Source organism: Paramormyrops kingsleyae, chromosome 1, assembly GCF_048594095.1.
Source record: "Paramormyrops kingsleyae isolate MSU_618 chromosome 1, PKINGS_0.4, whole genome shotgun sequence".
NCBI lineage: Eukaryota > Metazoa > Chordata > Actinopteri > Osteoglossiformes > Mormyridae > Paramormyrops > Paramormyrops kingsleyae.
This window is the reverse complement of record NC_132797.1, coordinates 66,897,276-66,922,618: the sequence shown is the minus strand read 5'-3', so window position 1 is coordinate 66,922,618 and position 25,343 is coordinate 66,897,276. Positions and strand designations below refer to the sequence as shown.

Below are 25,343 nucleotides of genomic sequence, written 5' to 3'. Positions count from 1 at the left end.
AAATCCCCCCAGTGTGTCCGTGGTACAGGACAGCTCTTCTGGGACCCATCCAGGTGGCATACATGAGGTTCTTGACCTATCTCAGTTGGCTCCTCTTGACCTGAAGGAGCAGCGTTACTGTTTTCAGGTCCTTCTAGATCTTCAAGCTTGTCACCTCGTTATATCCAGCAACCCCACATAGACACCAAGTTTCAGTCACTTGTGCTTGTGGCCATGTTCTTTGGTCAATACCCATGATGCGTAACCATAGATATGGATTGAGGTGTAGGAACCAGTAAGCCTTAAGTCTCCTCATATGACGTAACCCCTGTTTCACCACCACGGACCCTCAATGTCACCAAACAGATCCACCTATTAATCTCATGTTCCTTTATACCAACACTCGGGATCAAGATCCAAAAGCACTTAAGGAGTTCCCCGTTCCGCCAAGATCAGAGCAAAATCCAAACACCCTGAGGGAGTCCCTCAAAAAAACTCCCAGTCTCCAACAAACAGGAAGCACCCTTCCTCAGGCTGAGTGCATTAACACAGCTGTAACGCCCCCTTTCCTTGGAGAATCAATGTCAGCACAGATTTCAGACTGCCTGTCCCGACGAAGGCCGGGTTCCCCCGGTGATTTCATTTTAATGGGTCGTTGAGCTGGTGACAGCAGCATTTAGGGAACAAGAATGTATTTCAAGTTATTGACAATCAAATACACAGAACTGTCTCATTAACATAGATCGCGGGGCATCTTTACTAACTCAGTGGATGGCTGTATGATCATATGAATGTCAGAGATGAGGAAGAAATTAGTGAGGATAGACAAATGGCACTTTTTTCCTTCACTCAAAGTGTTGATATCCTTTGAGATTGAGCAATATAGACGGGTGAATTTTTGTTTTTCTTTCTTGATTTTTCACTGCTTCAAGACAGGTTGGCTCGCTTTGCCAACATACGCAGCTTAACGCACCTCTGTGCGACGGCTCGAGCCTGCCAGCAGAAGTCGGTTCTTCTTTATTCGTTAAGGGACAAGGAAATGGCTTCATCGTCTCTGCACACTTGCTTAGGCACGAGGTGCAGCGCTGAGGCTGTTGCTCTGCAGACTGCAACCCCGGCTGGTTCCCCAGGTCAGAACAGAGCGTGACTAACACTGGGAAGGTACTTCAGTTTCCGGAAGCACTGGGAAGCTGTCTGCCAGTTTCACAACAGTTTCATCACGGTGGATCCCATGGCAGGTAGCTGTGACATGATTCTGAGGGAGCAAAACTAAAATGTGAGGAATGAAAGAAAAAACACGTGACATTTGAAATTATGTGTACTATGACATTACAATATACTAAATGATTAAGCTACTATACTCAAATGAACTTCAATATAAGTTAAAATAATAGGCCCTTCATTACACTCCAATGCATACATTGCTACTTAAGTGTTAATAACAGTAATGCTGTTCTTAGATGACATAACGGCTTGATGAGTAATCAAGTACTGTGTGATGGTTTAAATAATATTTAAATTTATTCGATTGAAAGTAAAGGTCAAGTGGTCCGCTGATATCGGCTGAATGCCGAGGCAGAATGACTATTCCTTGGAAACGCTTGCAGCTCTACAACAAAATCAGAGGCCAGTTCTTCCCTAATTTATAGCAATTAATAAAACAGCCATGAAAAATGAATCCTTTAGACAAAAGCAGTATTTAAACATGCATTTTTTTTTATTTGCAGCATCCCCTCTACCTGATGTTTAAATCATTAGTCTTAGCCTTTTAAAAACCACTGTACTAGGCCAGCTTGTATGGGATCAGAATAGCCAATCACAGCCACACAGTAGGGAAGGAAGCCAGCCAAGGCACAGTCAAGTCACCCCCACGTGACATCAGCCTCTTGTCACCTGCAGTTCAGACTCCATAATCCACCTAAAACTAAGTAGGTTTAGGGCTGGCCAGTACTTGGATGGGAGACCAACTAGGAAAGTGGGTTGCTGCTGTAAGAGGTGTTGGTGTTGCCAACAGGTTCGATCATCCTGTGGTCAGTGTAGATTCCAGTGCTGCAGTGATGGGGACACTGTGCTGTTCTCTGGATGAGATGTAAAGTGTGTATGTCTTAATGTAACTTTCATTCATTCATCCCCATTATCCAGTGTCCTGAAGTCAGTTATAGCCAGTTGCCAGATCTATACAGAACACTGGTGGGACCACAGGGACACTGGACCCAGCTGAAAGCTGACTGGCCCCTGGATGAATATGAATTACGGCTCCTCTTATGCCCTCCACTTTAAAAAACCCTAGAATCGCCATTGCCTGTTGCTAAGGAACTCAAGCACACAGATGGTGGCTGACACAAACTGGACATGAACCACATGTACTGGAACTTACAGTAAGAGTGGGAAAACACCCTAGACTTTCATCACTGAGACTCAAAAAAATCTTCCAGGTAAGTGGGAGACAATTCTAGCAGTGGTAGATGGACTACGTAAGTCAACCTGGCTGGGAAATCACGTCGAGGCAATCTGTACCCTAATCCCCTGCCGTCTCCTAATCTGTTTTTAAGGATCTGTTTCCGCGGCGAATGTTGTGCAGTTGGACGTAAACACTCCTCCCGCGGGCGGAACATCTGCGAGGCGCGGGCTGCTTCTCGGGCGCCGGGCTCCGGCGAGGGGCCACGGGGGGAAAACCGCATTAACGGGCGAGGGAAAAAGCATCCTCAAAAGGGCAATTTAATACAGTCACTGCTCGCATCAATAATGGAATAGGAGCTGGGGATTCGGGGGAACAAGGGACTACACAAACAGCAAGCGGCAGCCAGAAATCCAAGTGCGTATTTTTGATTCCCATTTCAACGATTCATTAAAGCGCACGCTAAAGTAAACGTACGCCGAATGGGGCACCCCGGCACGTCTGCCTGATTGATTTACAAACCGAACGCCAGCACAGTAAATTTGGTCTCATTACTATTCCATGACATTCTTAAATTAAAGGCTTTTTGCTGTCTATGGCCCAATTAATCCGCGTGCCTGCGATAAATCTGCAAGTCGGTCGGATTCTCAATTTATCCCCTGCTTTCTGGAAGTACAGCATGGCTGTGTCAAACGCAGGATGCTGATGGTGTCAAAATGATCGAGATGTCAAAATTTCCAAACAGAAGATGGGAAAACAATTATAATAATAATAATGCAGGGATGGAAATTCCCTAAAAAGATCAATGAAAAGCAAAGTGGAGAGAGCCGAGTATAAAGCCAAATGCCCAGCCAAGCAGATAGAACAGTACTTCATGCAGAAATTCCCGGAAGTAGATACGGACTGTGACATTTATGTCTCATAGTATTTATTCCATCCGTACGGTAGTCCTGCTCAAAACTGACATTTTAATGCAGATTGCAGTGCGGCCGTTATTTTTTTTTGTACATTTGTGATCCCCTTGAAATTGTAAACATGCCGTACCTTTCGAAATAATTAACCGATGCAGGTAAAGGAAAAATAGGAGCATAGATCAGGAACCACAGCTCGCGTCCATTACGTGGTTTGGTTTACACGTGTTTTCAGTTTAAATCTTCTCAGCTCAGAAATTCAGCAGAAAAACGGGGACCCTTAAATAACAGCATATAAAAATAAACAATAAGAAGACAAACGATCATTGTATTATTTTCTATTGATCATCATGTATTCAGAAAGATCTCTGACAAGCTATTGTGATCTACTACAAAGAGTAAAGAGCAAATCGCCAAATTACGTGTCATTAACTGCAGGAGAATTGCAGCAAATACTATTGACTGCATTTAAACAGGCTTAACGAGGAACCTTAATGGCTTTGCTGACTTTTAAATCGAGCTTTTAAAAACAGCACATTCTGAGGAAACGCAGACCTACTACTTGACAATCCAAACTGCTTTGCTACTCCTTGCAAAACAAACGGCAGCTATTTCAGCAGAAACTGGACACGAGCTTGTTAAAGAAAAAGTTGATTCCCCTATCGGGCATCTTTCGCGATGGCACACGCTCGCAGTCTTGCGTAACTTTCACCAGACAGAAATCTGCGTAACTCCAAGTGGCAGAAGCCCCTTGGGTTGGGCCACAGGGGCCTGTGCAGGGGGGTAACAGAGGGCCAGCCGGGAAAGCCACCTCGGCATGGCCACAGTGCATTAAACGGGCCTATTTTAAAGCGGCTCCTCAGTTGCTAAAGACATCAGTGACCAAAGGAAATAAACCAGACAGACCCCCACACTTTTCAATACAATAAGCAGTCTTGAGCAGCACAGGCTCCTTCCGTGAGACGCAGAGTAATAGTGCGAGTGTGATTCACATCACAGTGGCGCCAGCTTTTAGGGAAAAGGGCGACGCGGAGGAGGAATGGGGAAGTGCAGGAACTCCAGTCTGTCTCATCAGACGCTGGATGGCGGTGGGACTTGGGTGCAGACGATTATCTCCGTCGGAGAGCTCGGAATGACGATGCGGAGTGCCAAACCTTTCTGGGTTCAGGAGTAGCTTGAAAAGATGTTTTTTTACCCCCCATTTCTCTAAGTTAACAGCAAGGCTGGGAGAGAGTTTGAGTCACAGATATAGCGTAGTAAACGAAAGGTTGCGTAGCAACCGTGAATGGTGACATGCTGAGGCATGTGGCCCGAACAGCAGGGGGCGCCAGCCGCAAATGCGTCACCGGTCCAGCGGCCCGATGGACCAAGGAGGCCTGATGCTGTGGGGTGGGGTGGGGGGTGGCGGGTGGACTGTGAGGTTAATTGACAGCCTGTTTTTTGGACGGGCCCCCAGAAATGCGGTCACTTTCACGGTCTCAGGCCCTCCGTCTCTGTCAAGAGAAGGTGGGGGTGGTGGTGAAATTAGGGGGGGCGGGCTCTGTGGGGGGGGATGATGTCATTCATACCCTTCTATACCCATGTGAGAGCCCTATGGGAGTATCCCCGACCACAAAACAACAAAGACCACCCGTCAGAATTACACATCATATGGAGAACAAGTCTCCCAAGTTCATCTGCTGGTCTTTAACATTTAGGGATTATGTTCCAAAAGTCTGAACACACACATAGATAATTAAGAGCACGTCTTAAAATACATTACCCATACTCAGCTGGCAATAAAGCGTTGCTGAAGGTATGGAGATGTTGCAGAGAGGTCATATTTTCATTTATTTTGTCTTTTTTAGGCAGGAATCTTATCAGTAGTGAAACAAACTAGGTTGTCTGTTTGCACGTGGCATGGGTGGCGGGGGGGGGGGGGAGCTGAAGCCCACGCTGGTTATAAAAGATGGTGGGGGTGTTAATTTCTCAAAAGCTGCAGTAGGACCGGACACGCTGACAGAAGACGCAATGCCGGGAACATTTATCCCAGAGTTAAACGGGATTTTATAGATCGTTCCGCCGTCTCTTTCCGTCTGTTTGCTAAACTCATGAATTTATGCAAAAGGAAGCCTGATCGCATTAAAAGAAAAATGTTGAAATTCATCTGCAAACACATCTGCTTAATAAGCCAAACAGCCCCAAAATGCTCCTCTTCGCATAATATTGCCAAATTCTCCAAATATCCAGAAAGGCAAAGGTCTCTAATGAATGACATGTAAATATTTAAAAACGGGAAATTTGCAATTATTCATTTAGTTTAGTAACCAAGTTGTTCATTGCCATCAAGAATACCGTGGCACTTTTAATTATAGCCTAAAGCAAAATTGTTTTACCGGAGACCAATTCAGCTTATTTTCTGGCTATAACACAAAGTATCCCACCCAGCAAGCACAGCTTCAAGAACTTAATTCAATTTTAAAATGAAATAACCTTATGATTTCTTATGCAAATTTCACTCAATTAACTTGCCCAAGAGGCGTGCAGACTACACGTAAATCTGGAAGGCTGCGTGATATGATTGGTGCTTTTTAAAGGGTGCCTGCCTTTAAATATCACTAAATGCTCTGACACTAACATCTGCCTGCTGAGAATCCAGCAGATCGTGAACACATCCTAGATTGAGGTATTTGTGGCAATGAGAGGGAAATCACCCATGCAAACACCAGGCAATGAAATAGATTATATTTATAGACACGGCCTTGTTTTTTCCCACCACAAGCAATATTATTATAAAATAGAATGAACTCACAGATTGGAGGATGTGGTCATACTTGTTATATACTGTAGTATGTGCAATACCACAGTAACGAATTAGACTGATGGACAGATTTCTTTACAATTCCCATTAAAAAATAAAAGTTTTCTACTTGGGGTGGCACAGTGGGTGACACTGTTACTTCATGCCATGGCTCTTCGCGTGTGGAGTTTGCATGTTCTTCCCGTGTCGTTGTGGACTTTCCTCCAGGTGCTCCGGTTTCCCCCCACAGTCCATAAACCTAGTTAACTGGAGTCACCAAATTGCCCGTAGGTGTGCGTGTGTGAGTGAATGGTGTGTGAGTGAATGGTGTGTGAGTAGCCCTGCGATGGGTTCGCGCCCCATCCTGGGTTGTTCCCTGCCTTGCCCCCTTAGCCTCTGGGATAGGCTCCCGACCCCCTGCGACCCTGAACAGGACCAGCATTTACACAAAATGGATGGATAAATGGATGAATGTTTTCACCTAAATGTTTCATCATATGAACAACATCGGCACTCTAACACACTAAAAGTACACAAAACTTCACATCTTATGAAACGTTTAACTGCTCATCTATATGAATGTAATTAAAACATTTTGGTTGAAAACTTAAGCAAAGTCCATGTTTCACCCTCAGAATAAAAAGTAAAATCCTCATATGTAGCCAATAGCTGATTCGGTCTGCAGATCACCGGTTCACTGTCAAATCACCAACCTGCCTATCCACAGTCTGGTTTAGACATTCAGTTGCCATTCCGTTTCACTGTGTTTAATAGCTATCCTATAACGCTGTGCTGTGGAAGAGTCCTATGGTTTTCTGAACATTTGGGAAATGCTGAGGCTGGTGTGAAGTTCAGACTGAACCTTCTTCCCCACATCCTCCATCGTCTCCAACCAGTCTCAGTTACACTACCTCCGGACATGAAGCACATTACAATTTGGCAAGGGGGGTGATTTGATGTTTGTTGGACAGTGACAATCCTACAGTATCAGATACTAAATGAGAGGAATGGGGGGGGGGGGGGATGGTCTCAGAGACTTCCAGAAGATCTTAATCCATAATGAAGCTGTTCCTGATCTCCAGGAAGTTCATGAGGCTTAATAGCTAACGTGGGACAAACAATTTCTAGAGCTCACCATTTATCGCACAAATAAAGAACTTGTCTGTCAGGACGGAAGAAACAGTTTTCATTAAAAGGAAGCTTTGTTCTTGCTTCAAAACAACTTTGCATAATTAAATTTTAATAGCTGCCGCATTCGCCATCTATTGTTTGATGTCCCTGTAGTAGGTGACATTTCTCGTTGTTGGATTAAAAATTACAATGTTACGATGTGCAGAAAGGCACTTTTTTCCCCCCTCGCTGCTGATGCTTTGAAGATAACTGCGACTACAGAGGAAAAAAAAAAACGTCTGACAGATTCAAAAAGGAAAGGAAAATTAGTCACATTTTCTTTCTTTTCTGTTGCAAATGGCTGATCAAAGTTACCCCTAATATTTCTGATTACAGAGGCAACTTTCAGAAAGGTCTTACTTCCAGGCTTATCTCAATGCAAATTGCTTCCAGTCTCGTGCCGTTTCAAGTAGGGAAAATGTAGCTGTGGATTTGGCTTGCACCTTTCGATAAAGAGTATGTAAGACACTCATGACATTCCTGTCTGGACATGCCGGAGTCGAAGGTTGTTTATTTGGCCAATTCGAGACTTGTGCTGGTTATTTTTTTTTTAATCCTAGTAGTGGGGAGAACATAATCAGTGATGGGAGAACATTTTTCCCGGCATAGCACCATGCGGCAGCTGAATGGGGCTGTGGTTCTGTGAAAACAGCTGAAAAGTGCTTAATTTATAACGCCACATTCTGTACAAGCTGCTGACACTGGTGGCAGCATTAAGCCACCGTTTGCCTGAGAAAAGTGAACACGACTCTGCCTCTGCTGCAGCAGCTATTCTGCACGGCTGCTTTTACATCAACAACATTATTAAAGATCTCCCAATTACGGCTTACAATTTCCCCATAAATCTTCAAAAATACACAGATCCTTTTACTGGGACACGTCAAGATAAATGCCTTTATGGGGGACCTGGTGCTTTTGAACAAGAACTCGATTTCTCTTATTAAGATCCCTGGCTGAATTTCAGAATTCAGTTTATACAGAAGGGAACTTTTAAGATGTTTTATTATTAAGCTGAAATTTACTTCTTAAATGCTTGGCGAAAGTTATTTGTTAGGCTGACAGCTCTCTTGGTAAATTGGAGAAGTCTGAGTTACTTTGGTGACACTCACCACGGTGAAGTCCTTCACGGAGCAGTTCTGTCCACTGAAGTTGCAGCTCTTGAGCATCTCCTCCAGCTGGTGGCCCGTCCTGTTGAAGATGTCCTGCATGTCGGGGGCAGGGTACTTCAAGTCCGTGGGCTTGTGGCCTTCCTTGTTTTTGGGCGGCAACCCCATCAGGGCAGCCAGGTGGTAGATGTCGCCGTCCGACAGCGCTGAAAAGCGGAAGCGGTTGATGTTGCAGATGGTGACGGCGGGGAACACCATATCCGGGCTCGCCTCCTCGTTCACCGCCGTGACGTGCGGGTGCTCCAGGTATGAGATGGCGCACTTCGCTGATTGGTACAGGAAGAAGACCAGTGACACGAGGAAGGCCAGTGCCCACAGGGTCTGCCGGATGCCCAGACGGCCGGTGACGAATATGTGGTTAATCCCATGCAGGGAACAGGAGTTGGCGAAGCCGGCCAGGTCCCTCACCGGGGGGCCGCAGCTCTCCTCGATCAGACTCTCCCTGTCCCCCTCCTGCTTGCCCGACGGCTTCTCATCCTCCTCAGCAAACTTGATCTTGCACACAAATTCGATCGGCATGTGGGCAGCCAGGTCTGCACTCCGTGACAACCGCGATCCAACCCTGCTCCTGCGAGTGCCCTCACTCTCGCGGCTTGTCTGTCTCCGGAGCAAATCTCAACTCCAGAAAGAGAGAGAGAGATGAGAGAGGGAGAAAAAGAGAGAGAGAGAGATGGAGTGAGAGAGAGAGAGAGAAGAGAAAAAAAGGAGCAGGAGCGGGAGCGATGCTCTGGATGATTCCGCTGCCTCCTCCACGGCCGGACACAGATGCCGCCGCTTCTGCAGCCACTCCTCCGGAACCTTCTCTGAGCACCACGCGCAGCCTGGCTTTTCAGGACCAGCACAGCTGTCCAAAGGAATACAGACAGGCGTCTTCCGACCCACGCACGGAAACACAGCATCTCGCAGGTCCGGCATGCAGGGGGTGGAACAGGGGCTGCTTAATAATTCATGAGCATGCAACGTTGTGAATATTACCTTCTCGCTGGAAAAAAAAAGGAGGGGGGGGGGCGGCTAGAACTTTCTCCTCGTCCCACCACTTCCCATAAAACTGCTGCCGGTTAATTCACTTGTTTGAGCCACTCCCCCCCCCCACCACAGCAGCAATGTGGGCGTAATTTCTAACATCTACAGCCCCCCAAACCCCCCCCCCCCCCCCCCCAAAGCGCCCTGATCCCCAGCGAGTGACTAATTGAAACAATAATGAGGACCGAGGGAACTGGAAATGAGCGCCAGACAACTCTTACCAATCAATCTCCTCTTTTTTGGGGGGTGGGTGGGATAAAAAAGTAGAAGCCTATTGATCACGTAAAAGCATGTGTCAGAGATTAAGGATGGCACTACAACGGTCCTTTCTTATCAGGAATTAATGGTAGCATAGGAAGGCTCCAGCTCGAATTTAAATTAGTGGACACCTAATTTGTAAGCAGATGATGCTGGACGTGTTGAAATAAATATATTGATTCTAATCTCTTACTGTGTCGATTCTCATAGACGGTATTTTCCGTAAGCAAAAGAAAGTTCTGCAAATACACTAAAAAATATTAAAGGATTCGTTCCAATACACAGTTTATTCTCTCATTAACATTAGTCATGCTCGACTCATGGGGGTGGGGTCATTTATACAGAAGGTTATTTCAAAAGTGAATTTCTCATCTCTGAACGTGTGATCCATCTGATGCCACCGTTTAAGGCTGTAAAAGCTTATAAATGCAGATTTTTATTTATTTATTTTTTTTCCCATAAAAGATGACGTATGACGAGTGATATAAATCCATTAAAAACAGCCATTGTCTGCAATCACGTAAAATGACAGGTGGCTGTCTATAGGACTGGCGTGAGGAAAGGGCAGTTTATTAAAACAGCGAAGCAGCTACAAGTGTCCACTCTCCTATTCCTGATGGACCTATTTCGGAACTCTGGGAAAGCATTTCAAAAACAAAACGCTGTTATCGATTGAAAAGCAAATGGCACATACAGATTGCAGATTTTTAATTGGATATGTTTCGTAGCGATGCCACAATCAGGAAAAAAAAACTCACAAACCTGGCAGACTAAGCATTGTTTATTTTGGCTTTGTATAAAAGTGTGAATCAAGACCTGAATATACACGAGGAAATAAACATTCTGTAAATGGAGCACTGGCTTATGATGCGAAGTTAAAGCCCTGCTCACCCTGGGTTTTTACTGACTGCCCGACCCCGCAAGGAGTTAAAACGAGAAATATGCTATTTTGAAAATCTTTAAGATTTTGGGTCACCCCAGAGTTTGATTTTCACCAGGAGCATAATGCACATTGAACAGCCCTTATGTGAGCGCACTCCTATTGACTACTCATCCTTTTAAAAGGTGATCCCCAGGGGCATCTGTGATGTTTACGGAAAGACAGTGGAAGCAGTAATATTTCTTTTCTTGTGGGCCGGGGCAGTTGTAGGGGTGGGGGGGGGGTGAGAATCGAGAGAGGAGTGAAATGATGTCATCAAATGTTGCAATATATGACAATTATGCAATTCCATTAAGGGGATTAAGTATAATCTAATTTTACAGATTTGTATTTTTCTGTATAGATTATGCATAAATCACCACAACAGCTACCAACTGCAAGGCAAAAACAAGGAGAAAACAAACAGAAACCCTCAGGCTGTAGAGGCGACTGCAGAACTGCACCATGGATATTTGTATGTGTCCCTGTTGTTGGGCTTCCTCTGTAGAACTGTGTCCACACATCTACCAAAATAATCTCTTTCTGCAGTGTACACAGATTTAGCATTTAGCGCTGGCTTAGTTAAATGTCACTAACTGGCCTTGGGCTTTCCAACACCTTTAAAGACTCAGTAAGCAATATACAGCATAATTCACAGCAAATTAAATGAAAAACAATCCCACAGACATGTACATTTGATAAAGTTTCAATACTTTCCCCCCAAAAAGAAATCATTTAGACGATTTAAAAATAAATGTTCAAAATGTCATTGCTTCTGCAGAAACAGCCTGTTGATCCTCGCTTGGCATTTCTAAGTGTAATCATTTTTATAAGCGTACATAATAAGGTATAAGTATACTTTTCTGTGGATGATGGAAAGATGTTTATTTCCAAGATGGGGGGGGGGGGGTAAAAGTTGCTGACCTTTGGCAGTGACCAGGGGGGGTTTGCTAAGTCGGCGTCCCCTCAGAAGAGGCGGTCCTGGGCAGCTGTCCATCGGCCCCTGCATCCATACATACATCCGTCCATTCATGCGCTGCATGGTTGCCATGAGATGGATGGGAAGCCAGCCCGTTGCAGAGCACGCACACGCTCACACCACAGGCTATTTAGAGATGCCAATTTATGTAATTCCCTGCCTTTGGACTGCTGTAGAAAACCGGAAAATGGGGGGAACATGCAGTCCCTCCCTCCCACAAACACACACATAGATATCTCAGGGGTAGCATTGGACCCCCAGTCTCTACAGGCTCGCGACAGTGGCACCCACAAAATTCCCTGGATGGCATATTATCACAAAATCATTTTTGAGGCTTATTGATTCGAAGCTGTAAATCAAAATGCGGATGGATGAGGAAATTAAAGTGAAAATGGGATCACTGGTTGCCCTGAGGTGGGTGTTTCACCGCTGACTGACGTCAGAGACACATTCACACATCAAGACGACGGTTAAGTGACAGAGATGTGAGTCGGGCTTTAGAACACGTCAGTTTCCAAGCAGTATCTGAGCTGCTGAAATCTACAGACGCATCTCATTGTAGATAATCATATATACACAATTTGTTCAACATATAATCAGCAGGTATCATTATGTATCATTTTCATTAAAACATACAAAATTTATCCTAGCGTTTTTTTTTTTTGCATTACAGTGTAGCCTGCGGTTCACGAACGCAATCCGTTCCAGGAAAGTGGTCGCGAGCCAATTTGTACGTGAACCAAGGCAATTTTTCCCATAAGAAAGCATTGAAATTCGATTAATTAGTTCACAAGCCTACCAAGTAATAATTTTTGTTAATTAATTTCCTGGTTTTTATAGTAAAAACTTTAAAGAAAAACACAATATAGTGTGACGACGGGCGGACCGAGGCATCGCGGGAGCAGAGAGAGACATGGAGACTTGCTTGCTGGAGAAATTATGCTCTTTATTATCAATTCTTAAAATGACCACAACAGGCACCCAACGAGTACCGAACCGAATACACAGACAGGCAACACAAGGATGTCAGACTCCAAACTGCAAGATGAACTGCAAGATCTGAAATATACGCAAGGATGGGACCAGGTACACACAAGACATGGGCAAACACATGCATGACAATATGGAAATGCAACCATTAACATTAATGACAACAACAATACAAGGGCTATTTACAATTACACACGGGGCATGCTGGGACATACGCCCCGCCAGCACTAATATAAAAAAAAGGAATCTGGACATGGAATCGGTTTGTTGACCAATTTTGTACACGAACCAATGCATTTTTTCATGAAATTTTTGGTTGTGAACCAAATTCTTCGTAGGCCACAGCGTTCATGAACTGCAGGCATCACTGTATAACCATCTCTTTTTATTTAAGTAAAACAATTACTTCTATAATGTGTAGTATAACTGCACAGGAAAGTCAATCATACAGAAGGCAAAACAACATTATACTGATATTACAAATCCAGGAATAAAAAATATATATATTTTATGCCACTGTCATAAAAAGTACACCAGCATGTGGTTTAAGTGAGAAATTAGATAATCATTGAAATGGCTGAATTGTGATTATTTTCTCATTTTATGCTCTCCAATGCCACTCCCTCCTTCCCACAAAGTCTAGCTAGTTCTTAGCTGTGCTCTAGTGCTTTTTCTAACTGCTGTAAACTGGCTTTGACAAGTCGTCTGCCAAAATCCGAGCTACCGGAGGTGATACCTGCATGTCACAAATTTGCGTCACCTGTGTCAGTATCCATACGAAAAGCTGAAAATTACAGTTCATGTGAATGATAGAAACCATTTCATGTTATTGTCCGGAGTACTAGACCATCTTCCTTGAATAGATTCTCAGTAACAAGCTTGATTCGATTTTCCCTGTACCCACAAGCAAGGACCACGTCAAAACCACATGAAAATACAAGGATGCAAAGAATTCAATGTAGAGTCGCTTCAGATTATGTTTTCAGCTTCTGTTTAGTTCAGAAAAGCTTACAACTTTGATTAAATCCTTTACAGTCAAACTTCTCCTGTAGGGAAGAAAGTCTTATTCAGTATTTGCTTACTAATTATGGTAAACACATTTTTAATTTTAGTTAATTATGATGCAGATATACATGATTCCTAAGATATTTCCAAATCCATTTCCAGAGGAGTATGGATTCCATAACACTAGCGGTAAAGGAATGGTCTTGGAATTTGGAACCACCTGGTATTTGGCTCTGTAGTTACTGTACCTCCCGCCCTGCGATGAACGTGCTGAATTGTCCCATTGAATACCAAGCTGGCTCTGGATTGGTTCATCGAGGCTGAGTGATCTGAGGAAAGGAATTTTATTAACAGTATAAGCACAGTCTACATTTAAGATACCAGGTGCTTCAAAAGAAACATGAATGGATTGTTCTAGCAGGACCTCTCAGTGGCCTACTCATGTTCCTCATTGCCACAGCGTCTTTAATCACTCTGTTTCAAAAGCTTCTCACTTTAATGTCTTAAATGAAATACCGTACATCATCTATCCAGTTATCTGAACAGTGGGCATGATTTCTATCCTGCTCTAGTAAAACCTGCCCCCCCCCCATCACCCTAAATATTGTCCCTAGCATCTGCCTGCTCTTTGTCCCTCATCACCACCAATTAAGGGACTTGAGTCTAGAACTTAAAGTAGCAGCTTCCTTATGGCTTCAGAGCAATGGATTAAAGGCACGAGGGGCTGCAGCAGGCAGAACATGACATTCACTCAATGTGGCCTCGCACGTCACACCAAGCATTTTCTTCCACACTGCAGTCTTTCTTTTGTTTACAAATGGATGTTTAATTGATTTTCACGTTTTTTTTACCGTTTTAATTTTTAAGTGGTTTTAAACTTATTTTTTAGTTACCGTTTTACTTTTTTTTTTGTAGCTCAGAGTTAGATCAGACATCAATGGCCAATGAATGCATACATTAACTTCATTTCACTCGGTGCACTGAAAGAAGAATATTTTGCAATAGAAACGTATTGCTCAAGGGAGAGCAGTAATGTGAGTAAAGCAGGACTGGGGACTGATATATAAATGAGCAGGATGTCGGCATTGAGCAATATCAGTGGAAACTCTTGGGCTTGACGGAATCCACTGGAAACAGCAATGGTCTATTTGTTTACTTCATTCCCTTTCCCTTTGAGTTGTTTTCCACAAAACAGCCATTAAATATCTATTTACACTTAAACATAACCATCTGAGAGTTTCTGAATGCAGGTGAGGGTGGCCCAGTCATTATGTGGTTAGTGCAAGGGGCAGAACTAGCAATTCTGGGGCCCCAGACAAAATATCAGCCTGGGTCCTCAGGTTGGTCCCCATGGTAGACAGATTTTGCCCTATAAAGTGCAGCCCCCCTGAATCTGCCAGGGTATCCATGCCCATCGAGCACCCCTATTAGTGCACAAGTCCAAGGCTGGAAGTATGAATCCCACCTCTATTCTGTCTCTGTGGGGTTTGCATGTTTTTTTGTGTCACATTGGATTTATCCCACAGTCTTTGAAGCTAACTGGCATCTCCCAACTGCCCATTGTGTGTGTGTGTGTGTGTGTGTGTGTGTGCGAGCGGGTTTACCTATCCTTATGGGGACACAATGTCCCCATAACGTGATAAATATCCGTTTTTTTTTCCCTTATGGGGACCGGTTTCCTGATCCCCATAAGGGAAAACTCTATTTCATAAAAAACGGTGACTGCTATGAAAAAACTAAAAGTGCAAAAACTCTTGTATTTTGTTAGGTTACTTATGGTTATGGTTAGGGCAGGGTAAGGGTTAAGGTTGTCATAGTTAGCGTTAGCATTTTTCCCATTGAAATGAATGAGCGGTCCCCATAAGGATATGTTTACCCAACATGTGCGTGTGTGTGTGTGTGTGTGCCTATACGTCATATGATGAACTGGCATCCTGTTCAACATCTACCCTCGTCTTGTGCCCTATGTTGCTTGAGATGTGCTATGTAACCCTGACTTGAAATACTTTGAAAATATTACAAAAGAAGAGGAAGCAGCTAAGCTACTATTTCCTTACTTAGAGTTTGCTGTCAGAATTTCACCAAATACAAATGAAACAGTTTTTGTGTAAAATTTCGCATTTTAAAGACCTTGATTCTGTTTTGAGCTGAAATAAGCACAAAACATTCAATACATCACACAAGTCTGTAAGCCAATGTGAGAATGCATGACCCATGAACTCATTTGTGCCTTAACATAAAAGGACATATTTTAGGAGTTCACCGTTTGTGCGCAGCCACTGTCAATCAGTGTGACCGTTTAGGTTAATGGCTATTCAGAGGAGAATAAGAGCGAACAAGGGCTGCAAAAGCCAATTTATAGGCCCAATCCTCCCAAAGGAATGAACAAAAGCTATTGACAATGAATATTCAATATTCTTGCTGGGCCAAGAGCCAACCAGATAAACGTTATTTGAATGAAAGATACAGACATAAAGCACGGCTCCCAAAGACTAAGGACATTTGGGTCATTCACGGCATCATCAAGCCGCAATAGAAGTGCTTAGATACGTTAATATCAAGTTTTCAGAAACTCCTAGAGCACGACGAGATTTGACATCCACATCAAAGTGGAGAACTGCTCTTAAAAATATGTTTTATGTCAGCAGTAAACAGACAAATGACTGTAGGAAGCCTATGGGGAGAACATTTGTAATGTTTTAATGACTTTCCTGTTGTTTATGTGCCATTTTTTTTTCCTCCAAATGAACTGGTTTTAAATACATTTATAAGGCTCAGTATCTCACACAGGCAGCTCAGGCTAAGTACCTTGCACGAGTGCTCTTCAGCAAGGTTCCACTTTAAAGATCAAGCCAGCAAACGTAACTTTACAAGCCTGTGACCTTAACCACCATGATACTTCCTGTTATAAATCAACAGCAGAGCAGGACGAAGCCACAGGAAAGGATCTGCTACTTCAGCTATGGCATCTGAACGCAGGTCAAGACTGAACTTTACCTTCTAGCGGTACTGGACAAACACGACCTTTTCATAATTCTCGGCAATATTTACACTTCACAAACGGTTCCCTCAGGAGAATGTGGCCGAAAGGATAACTCTGGGAGTCATCCTGCCAGTGCAGGAACGCGGGTCCTCGTGGAAATGTCATTTCTAAAATTTGCATCCCGTCAGGTCTCGCTGTGCAAACCTCCTCTGCACCGGGGCACAGAGGCCTCCCGGAACGATGCTTAACATGATTCATATCACATAATTTTACCTGTCTGTCATGTCACAACACCTGTGTGGTCTCTTCCAAATCCATGACTCCAGACAACTTAAATCGCTCATTGACTTAGTATGTCCATAAAGCCCTCTTTCACAGATTGACTAATACGGCCTTACTCCTCTCGCCACGGCCCCAGACACCTTCGAGATGCTAACGACTTGGCAGATTTGCTTCTTTATGTGTGATTCTGTGGTATGAGTATCTGTGAGAATACAGGCACACATTTGGTGTGAAAGCCTACACAGATTTGGTCTGAAAGCAGAAGTCTTCTGAAAGCAGCACGCTGTCTACGTTTATATAACGTGACACACCGTGTTGAATTGAACTCTCCCCAACGATGAGGCAGCAAGGTTCGACTCTACTATAGGCAGTCCTTCCTGTTCAACTCCTTGAGTTGCAGATAAAATCAACTCACATAATCTGAATGGCAAATAATGGTTTTTAATGAATTCTAATTTCCATTTTCTTCATTAGTGTAATAGCAGCAAATTAAAATGCTGTTGTTTTCCCTCTGCAAAAAATTACTAATAAGTTGGCTTATTACATTAATTGGTGTAATTTTCCATCACGTGTTTGAACTAAATTAAAATATGTTAGAATAAGAAAAAAGGCAAAATAACAGTAGAGCCGTGTTTCCCAATGCGGTCTTCGAGGACCTCCAGACAGTCCATGTTTTTGCTTACCAGGAGCTGGGAGGGAGCAAAAACGTGGACTGTCTGCAAGTCCCCGAGGACCGGGTTGGGAAACACTGAAATAGAGGAATGAATGCCATGGAAACACACTTCCCTGTTTATTCAAATGGCAGAGTCAGGGAGTTCTGACAGAGCCTGTCATGCTTTTCATGTCACGGACAGCACCTAGAAGCAAAAAATGTATGGGGAAGATATAGAGATTGAAAAGGGCTATGGAATTTTTTTTTTACCTCCTGAAAATCCATTTACTGAATCCCTCTTGAAGGTGACGGCAGCATATTATTCAATACTCAGATCAAAAGGCATTCAGTGAGATTGGTGACCACTCCAGACTGATTTAACATCTCATACACAGAAGATCACTTGAGATGGTAATATCACAGCCCCCCCCCCCAGAGTGGATCCCCTCGAGGACAGGGATTCAACATCTGGTACAGCAGGGAATACCAAGCGTCGCAATACATGTAGTAATGAGAGGATGGCTCACTGAGGCGATCTTGTATTGACCTATAAAATGGGATCGTGCACATGCATTGCTGGTGTTTCTATCTTGTCGTTAATGTGGTGAAGAAAGATACACGAGAAAAACTTTGCTGTGTCACCCAGGCCCTGACGGGGCTATAACACTTAGCCAGACCCGCTGTCTGAGGTAAACTGTTGGACGTTTTTATGTAGCTTTAGCCCCAATGCTGCTTACAACTGTACTGAGCCACACTTAAGCCTAGTTGACTCCTCTTAATAATGTGCTATTTTCCTCACTTGTACGTCACATTAGACAAAAGTGTCTAATAAATAAATGTAAATTCAAACAACTGGGGAAGTTATCCTGGGCCCTGTGGGACAAGTCATTGGAGCCCTAGCTGGCCTGCTCACAGTGACGCAGCAAATGCAGTGACGCAGCAAACGCAGTGGCTGTGAGAGCGTCCTTTGTCTTCAGACTGTGAAAGATGGCCTCTACTTAACTTCTCGGGCCTGGCGACTCGAGCTCTGCGGGCTTCCACATGCTGGTGCCCTTTACCGAGGACGCTGGACTCCTCATGAAGTCCGCCCGGCGTGACCGCTCCCCTGCGGCCCTCTCGCTCAGGTGCGTGTCAGAAGTGTAGCGACTACTCCGCCGCATCTCCAGGGGAGGTGCCCCCCTGCAGCCGTGCTCGTTTTAAAAGCCTCCCTGAAGATGCCATCCACTTACACCTAAGCTGCGGATGGGCCGCGAGCTAGAGATTTAAATATTTCATTTGACAGTTACGTAGGTGTGGAAATCCCACTGTTCTCCGCCTCTCCTGCTGTCCTCCCACATAGAGGTCACAAAGGATGAATGTCAAGCCTCTCTTGGCTGGCCCTTCCTTGCTGGCATCTTGTCAACCCCCTGTTCTGTGGTTAGCTGGTAAGTAAAGTCAGGAGATCATAGCTAAGTTAGCAGAACCTGCATGCAGACGACACATAGTCAAATATATCCTTCTATCTTTCCTTCTCAACAGGAGGTCATGGGTTTTACTCGTTCTCTTTGCAGCACTTTGTTCTGTCCTTCCTGACAACGTATTTAAAAAGGAGCCATTTCAATTAAATATATTGATTAAGCGACAGACGTTGTATGGACCATATAACCAGCGCTCTTTATTGACTTCATTTTAGTCTTCTGCATTTACTCAAGCACATTTGCAGGGTAGCGAGGCTGTTGATTTCAAAATGAAAATTCAATTTTAATCTAAAATCTAAAATCTAATTACACACCATGAAACACACACATAGCTAAAGGAACCACCAGGATGCCACGACAAGGAGGTCAACCTTCACAACTCAGACCAGTAGTTTACCTGCATTCTTTTAATTGTCTTTCTCCTTTGTTGATAAGATCCTTCAATATCGTAAGAAAAGCTTTTTCCTCTTAAGCATAAAAACTCAAATGTCACGGCTGAACCTCTTTTGACAACACCGCTCATGCGGAGTTTCGACGAGGTTCTTCTAAATAATAAATGCACTTTCATTCTAAAAGCTGCTTTTATAAAAAATAAATTCCATCCAGGGTTCACGTGGAAGTCACAGTGCTTTCCACATGAGGCGAAATGACAGCGGACAACAATGTGAGGAGAACACTTGTGTTCATTAACGCGACGTGAAAGTGGACGGCGGAAAAAAATAGACAATGAAGGTATAATTGATCGTTTGGGAGGTTATAATCAAACCATAAATAATGAAATTGCATTTCACATTGGAGCACCTTTCTAAATGCGGAAATTAGCAACTGACTTCATTCTCCAAATGAAGTCCTCAAATGTTGCTAGAATCCTGTCTTCAAAAGACATGCTGTCTGGGATCTGACTGGTAACGGTTGACCTCTCAAGTAACACAAAAACATGAGGGAAATCTTGCTTATCTACGGACATATCAATGTTGACCTGACATATAACTTTCCCAGCATTTTGAGCTGTCCCTACACACAAAACATGGAACAATGTTTCACACGGAATACCAGCCATGTATAACCCAAATACTAAATGTTTCATATTTGTCTCCGCGATTTATAGTCTTTTGGCTCGGACCATTTTATAGTTTTATTTTTCAGAGCCCATTTTAAGCATCAGCAAATGTCTCGAATAGGAGCTGCAGAAACTGCAAGTTTCTGTAGTGTTCTGTGGTGTTTCTGTATTATAGTGCACCAAACATTATGCCCATTGTACATATTTATTACTTACTGCTTACTCATTCACATATCGCACCCTTTTGACTTGCACTGTCTTGTATTGCATTACTGATTATCCTATTGTCTCCCCATGCATGGGTGTCATTAGAGATTTTGGGCCCCATGAAAGCGTATCATATTGGGCCCCTAACCCAGACCAATTGGCTCAGGGGCCCTTGGAATCATCCTAACTGTCTCCCCCCTTTACGGTACCCCTGCCCCCATGCACCTGCCCCCTACCCTGCAGCTGTGGCACTGGAATTTCCCTGTGATCCTCGGAACACATGTAGCAAAAAAAACTTGAAACTTGAGTGACAGGAGGCCCCTACCAACCCCATAACCACACTCCTCTATTCAGCATTTGATGTACCATCAGGACACAAGATCGCAACTATCACACCTGAGCTGCACTTTCTGAGAACAGTATGAAGACTGCAAGTTCTGAGTGATAAAGAGCTAAATATATTACTTATTATATTTTAAACAGGTTCCTATAAGCCCCAAAGAAACCAAACGTACTGTATACATATCTATAAGATTGCATTGCAACGGCCTTAAACAAGATGACACTGTTTTACTTTGGGGAAACCCCAAACACAACATCGCATTAAAAAGCGAAACGGGAATGTTGCGAGGAGGTCACGCTGAAGACGTTCATGAAGGCATTCAGCTCTCGGGCAGAGAAGATAAGAACAGGCATGAGTTCTGTGGTGCTTTTGATATGTATGGTGGCAAGAAGACGTAACGACTGGAGAACACAGACCCATGGGAGCAGTTTATGTCACTATACACTGTACATTACAGCTTGAATAAATCATCTCAGTCTACAGTATCCCCTGCACGCTGATCAGTTTGGGAGGATCAATAATTCAGCCTCTGACTGAGCATCACTTCAGGAATCAAAGCATGGGAGCAGATGTGTGGAGGGGATGTTAAATTGTAGACGTGACATGAAACACACTGTTTATTACTTATTTAAACTCGGCTAACGTAATGCAATACAACAAGCCTCTGTTTTCATATGTGTGCTTCGTGCTGCTTACGCCAGCAAGCTGAATCTGTAGAATATAACAAGGCAAACGAGGACGAATCGCAGCTTCTCAAGAAATGGCAGCCTGAATCTCAAACAGGACACTTGCATTTAATGGTTAATAATTCAGAATCACAGTGTTAGAATTCTTTCTTTTCTTTTTTTTATCTCTCCTTCGGACAGAAAGTGTGATCCTTTTTGGGTAAACAGTTGCTCACCGTGTGTCAATAACAAAGTTTTGTTAACTGTGAGGAAACGTGCCCCGGCTCCGGAAGCCGACATTTCTCAGTATTATTACAAATTACCCATAAAATCGCCAGTTTGCACACTCAGCTAACTGAAATGTTTTATTAAATGCACTCTGCACATTGATTACCACAGAAATAAAATGTTTTTTTAAAGATCTGTAACCCTATCTACAATGATTGCTTTTTCATTTTTTAATCAAGCAGCTGAACAGACTTCTTTTGTCCCCTTTAAACGAACCATACATAAAAACTGTGTGTGTCTCTTAGCACAATCCACCACAACTTTGCTGCAACATAAATAACTTCAGAAAACACCGTGAAGTATCTGACTCCCTAAAATATTAGTGGATCTATGAGTAAAGTTAAAGGAGCAAGTCCTAAAATCTATTCCAACAATAAGTTACTACTTTCGTCAGATAAGTGTCCTTTATACATTTTTATGTTAAATCCCTCCATTCACTGTATAATAGACATACGCAAAAAATTACAAAATTAGATTTCCAGTATACCAGTGAAGTGGCAAGAATGCCCTTTGAATCTGATAACTGCCATCTGCATATTTTTCCATAAAAAGAACCATTTGATCCTGGCTGGGGTGGGGTGGGATGGGGAGGTTCCCAGAAACTTCCATGGATGTAAAATAATAGAAGCTTTCCTGACAAATGGTACCATTAATTAGATCAGCAGAATATATTATGATACTTGACCTTTAACGGCTTCTCCAGATTCAGCTCCAGATTGGGGCATTTAGCTGTCACTGTGGACAATTATCTCCTAGGTACTGCCTGCTGTGTTGGATAATAATGCTTAATTAGAAGGAGAACTAAATTAGGAAGAAGTCCTGCGTCTGTGAGTGGGCCACTGACTGGTAGGAAGTCAATCATATGCGGTACATTAACCTTCCCGCCCAACTTCCTGGTGAGGAAAACTCTTACCTGTCACAGGACAGAAATCTTCAGGCCGACTTCAAATTAGAGATCACGTTCGTAGGAGGCCAGAAGTTTTGCAGCTGGAGACAACAGCCCATGCATGGGTGTGCAAAACGGAATCCCATTTTAAGTGTTGCTTTGGATTTATTTTGCCAGCGTGATATATTTCCCATCTCAGAAGTGGATCGCGCTTAGTGCCACCCCTGATCATGTGGCATGAAGATCACTGACAAGAATTCAGTCCAGATCTACAGACTCCAAGCAGTTTCTGTCTGACACTGACTACCGAAAAAGTTCAGAGCATATGCAAATCCTCAAATTGTATTTAATCTTCACTTTAGATGTAAAACAGAAGGTTAACATAATATCACTTAGCCATCTTCATGGTTCACTGGTACTAAATGACACAACTAATGAAAATCAGTCTGTTTCCACTTGGTCATTTTTTTCACCCCTCATAAGACAAGGCACTTTTCAAAATCCAATTTTCTCACCAGCGCTTTGGGTTAATGCCTGTTCAGTTGTTATGGCATAATGATCTCCATGCCAAGAAGATTTCATTCTTTCTGCCATTCTTCCAAAGTCATCTTTAGTTTGCTGCAAGAACTGATAGAAAAGGTATTTCCTGCGCTAATCCTCCAGAATAGGGGTAGAAAGTGAGGAATTTACACCAATTGGTACCAGAATTCAAAAATGTCAGTAGGTTCTTCAGTGGCTTGACATAAAGAATAATAAATCTTCTCAATACGGCAGATTTTTAAAAAAGACATATTTCACTGTATCTGTCCATATTGTGTGCGCGATCTGCCCAGTGTGTAAGGGAGATTGAAATGTCTGCCATTTGCCAGGCTTCTGGCTTCAGATAAGCACCCGATGTCAGTCTTTGTAGTTCCTGAAGGAGTCACACGCCGCCATGCCTGAGGTCAGACACTGAGGGGCATGGAAGTTCACGTTCAGCTGGCTAAAAAGCATTTGAAAAGGTCTGAAAATAGTCTTCCAGGGCTACTCACTAGGACTGACTCGAAGATAAACAATCAAAACACACGGAAATTGCAAAGTTTGGTGTCTATGCATCAGTGTTTCAGGCCGAGGGGGGTTTACCCACAACCAGTGTCTACTATCAGTCACAATAATGCAAGCCAAATGGTTACTCCAGTATTACTCAAGGTTTAAGCAATTAATGTTTACAGCTTTATTTTCTATTCCTTCATGTAATCTACAGTGTGTCACTATCATCAGCATCACTGTTACTGATATACCTCACTGAAGTCCTACAGAAAAGGACTACTGGACATTCAAAAAGGAGCTTTTCAGTCCTTTTGTTTTTTGCTTCTGTCAAACCTGTGACTCTGGATAAAGCATTGATTTTTTTTGACGGCATTTTTGGAAGGACAAACAAACTCATGGCCTGCAGTGGATGCACACCAATGGATTTCAAAAAACTGAAACTGAAAGCTCAGTAGAGTCCTCTGTTTCCGTTTTTACCTCTGCAGACTTAAGGTTCATCCCTCCACTTCATATACTGTAACTTGTCAGTTAGGCTGACTTTTTCACAGGATGGAAAACAGCCTCAGCATTTGTGAGCTAATCCAACACGAAGGCCGTACTTTGCAAATGATAGGTCCAGTGTTTTTCTTCAGGCTTTAACCAAAACAAAAGGGAATTTAGTTATAACGGCATGGCTAAGGAGTTTCATGGCTGTCACATCAAGATGATAACAGAAATAGCCATTAAAACAAGGCAGAGATCCGCTCAGACTACCTGTTTGTCCACAGGCCAAGTAAACTGCTCCAAACTTCAGATCCCTAAATCTCACAGATGTCAAAACACGATTTAAAAAACGATGGCCCGGTTCCTTTGACGCTAAGAGTATGTCACGTTACTGAAGGGAAAAATGGATAACAGAAAATTTATGAAAATGTTATGAACGTTTGAATCATTGCAGTAGCTTACTTTTTGAATGTTTGCTTATATCCTTGAAATCAAACAATAATTAAGCATGAATGGCTTTTATAAATAGCAGGAAGTGTATGCAATGGATTTCAACAATAAATTTCAGACAGAATGTGTTTTAACAAAAAGATAAAATCCAGAAAATGGGTTTCATATCAGTATGTGTCCTATGGATTATAAACAGTAGAAAAACACAATGGCTATTGTATTTTGTTTTACACAGGACTATAGAAGTAATCACTGCAGTAATCCACAAATTAGTTGATCTGTCTACATAGAAATACATGAATGAATTACAACAGAACTTCAGTTTTGCAATTTGAAGTGCATTTATGCTCATATTTCATATTGTTATTAGTGACTGTAGGCGTAAACCAAAACTAAATAGATAGATTAGTAGTGATGTTTCCTAAAACTCGAGTCCTTAAACGGAAGACATTGTCCAGGCCTTTAACAAATGTACAATGACCCATAATGTTTGGCTGAATGTATAGAAGGGAATATTCTACAATTGTTCAAAAAAAATGATTACATTTCCCTGAGATAAAGAGGAGTCGAAGTGAACAAGTGAGTATGAGGCATCACATTTCATGCAGTGGATCGGCAAAACCTGGGCAGTCTGGATGTGTCATTAAATGTTGCACAGTGGCAAATTCTTGTTTGATCTAATATAAACACAGCTGACCTCACAATCTGTGGACACACTAATCACCAGGGTACTTTTCTTATAGCCCCGCAGCTCAACTGGAAATAAGTGTTACTGCGACAGGAACTAGGTTGCCTACAGCCAAGTTTCCAGTTGACATTGTCATTTAACTCCGTTCATGCTGGCGGATTTCCAGTCCTACATTTCCAAATAGGCCGACCTTTACAGAAAAACAAGTCCACTCCCCTGAAGATGTGTGTTTCACAAAACAGAAAGTGACATATGCAATTTGAAGAGGGTCACTCGTGCAATGCTTAGAAATA

General features: G+C 43.0%; 1 protein-coding gene across 1 annotated transcript in view; it reads right to left on the bottom strand.

Moving 5' to 3' along the window:
- The window catches only part of asic4a (acid-sensing (proton-gated) ion channel family member 4a), a 71,368-nt gene extending 62,086 nt beyond the window's left edge, over positions 1-9,282 (bottom strand). Inside the window, exon 1 of the mRNA XM_072718117.1 lies at positions 8,347-9,282. Coding sequence (XP_072574218.1) covers positions 8,347-8,922 — 576 coding nt within the window. The 5' untranslated portion in view covers positions 8,923-9,282. The remainder of the gene's footprint in view (positions 1-8,346) is intronic.
- Between the last annotated feature and the right edge of the window lie 16,061 nt (positions 9,283-25,343).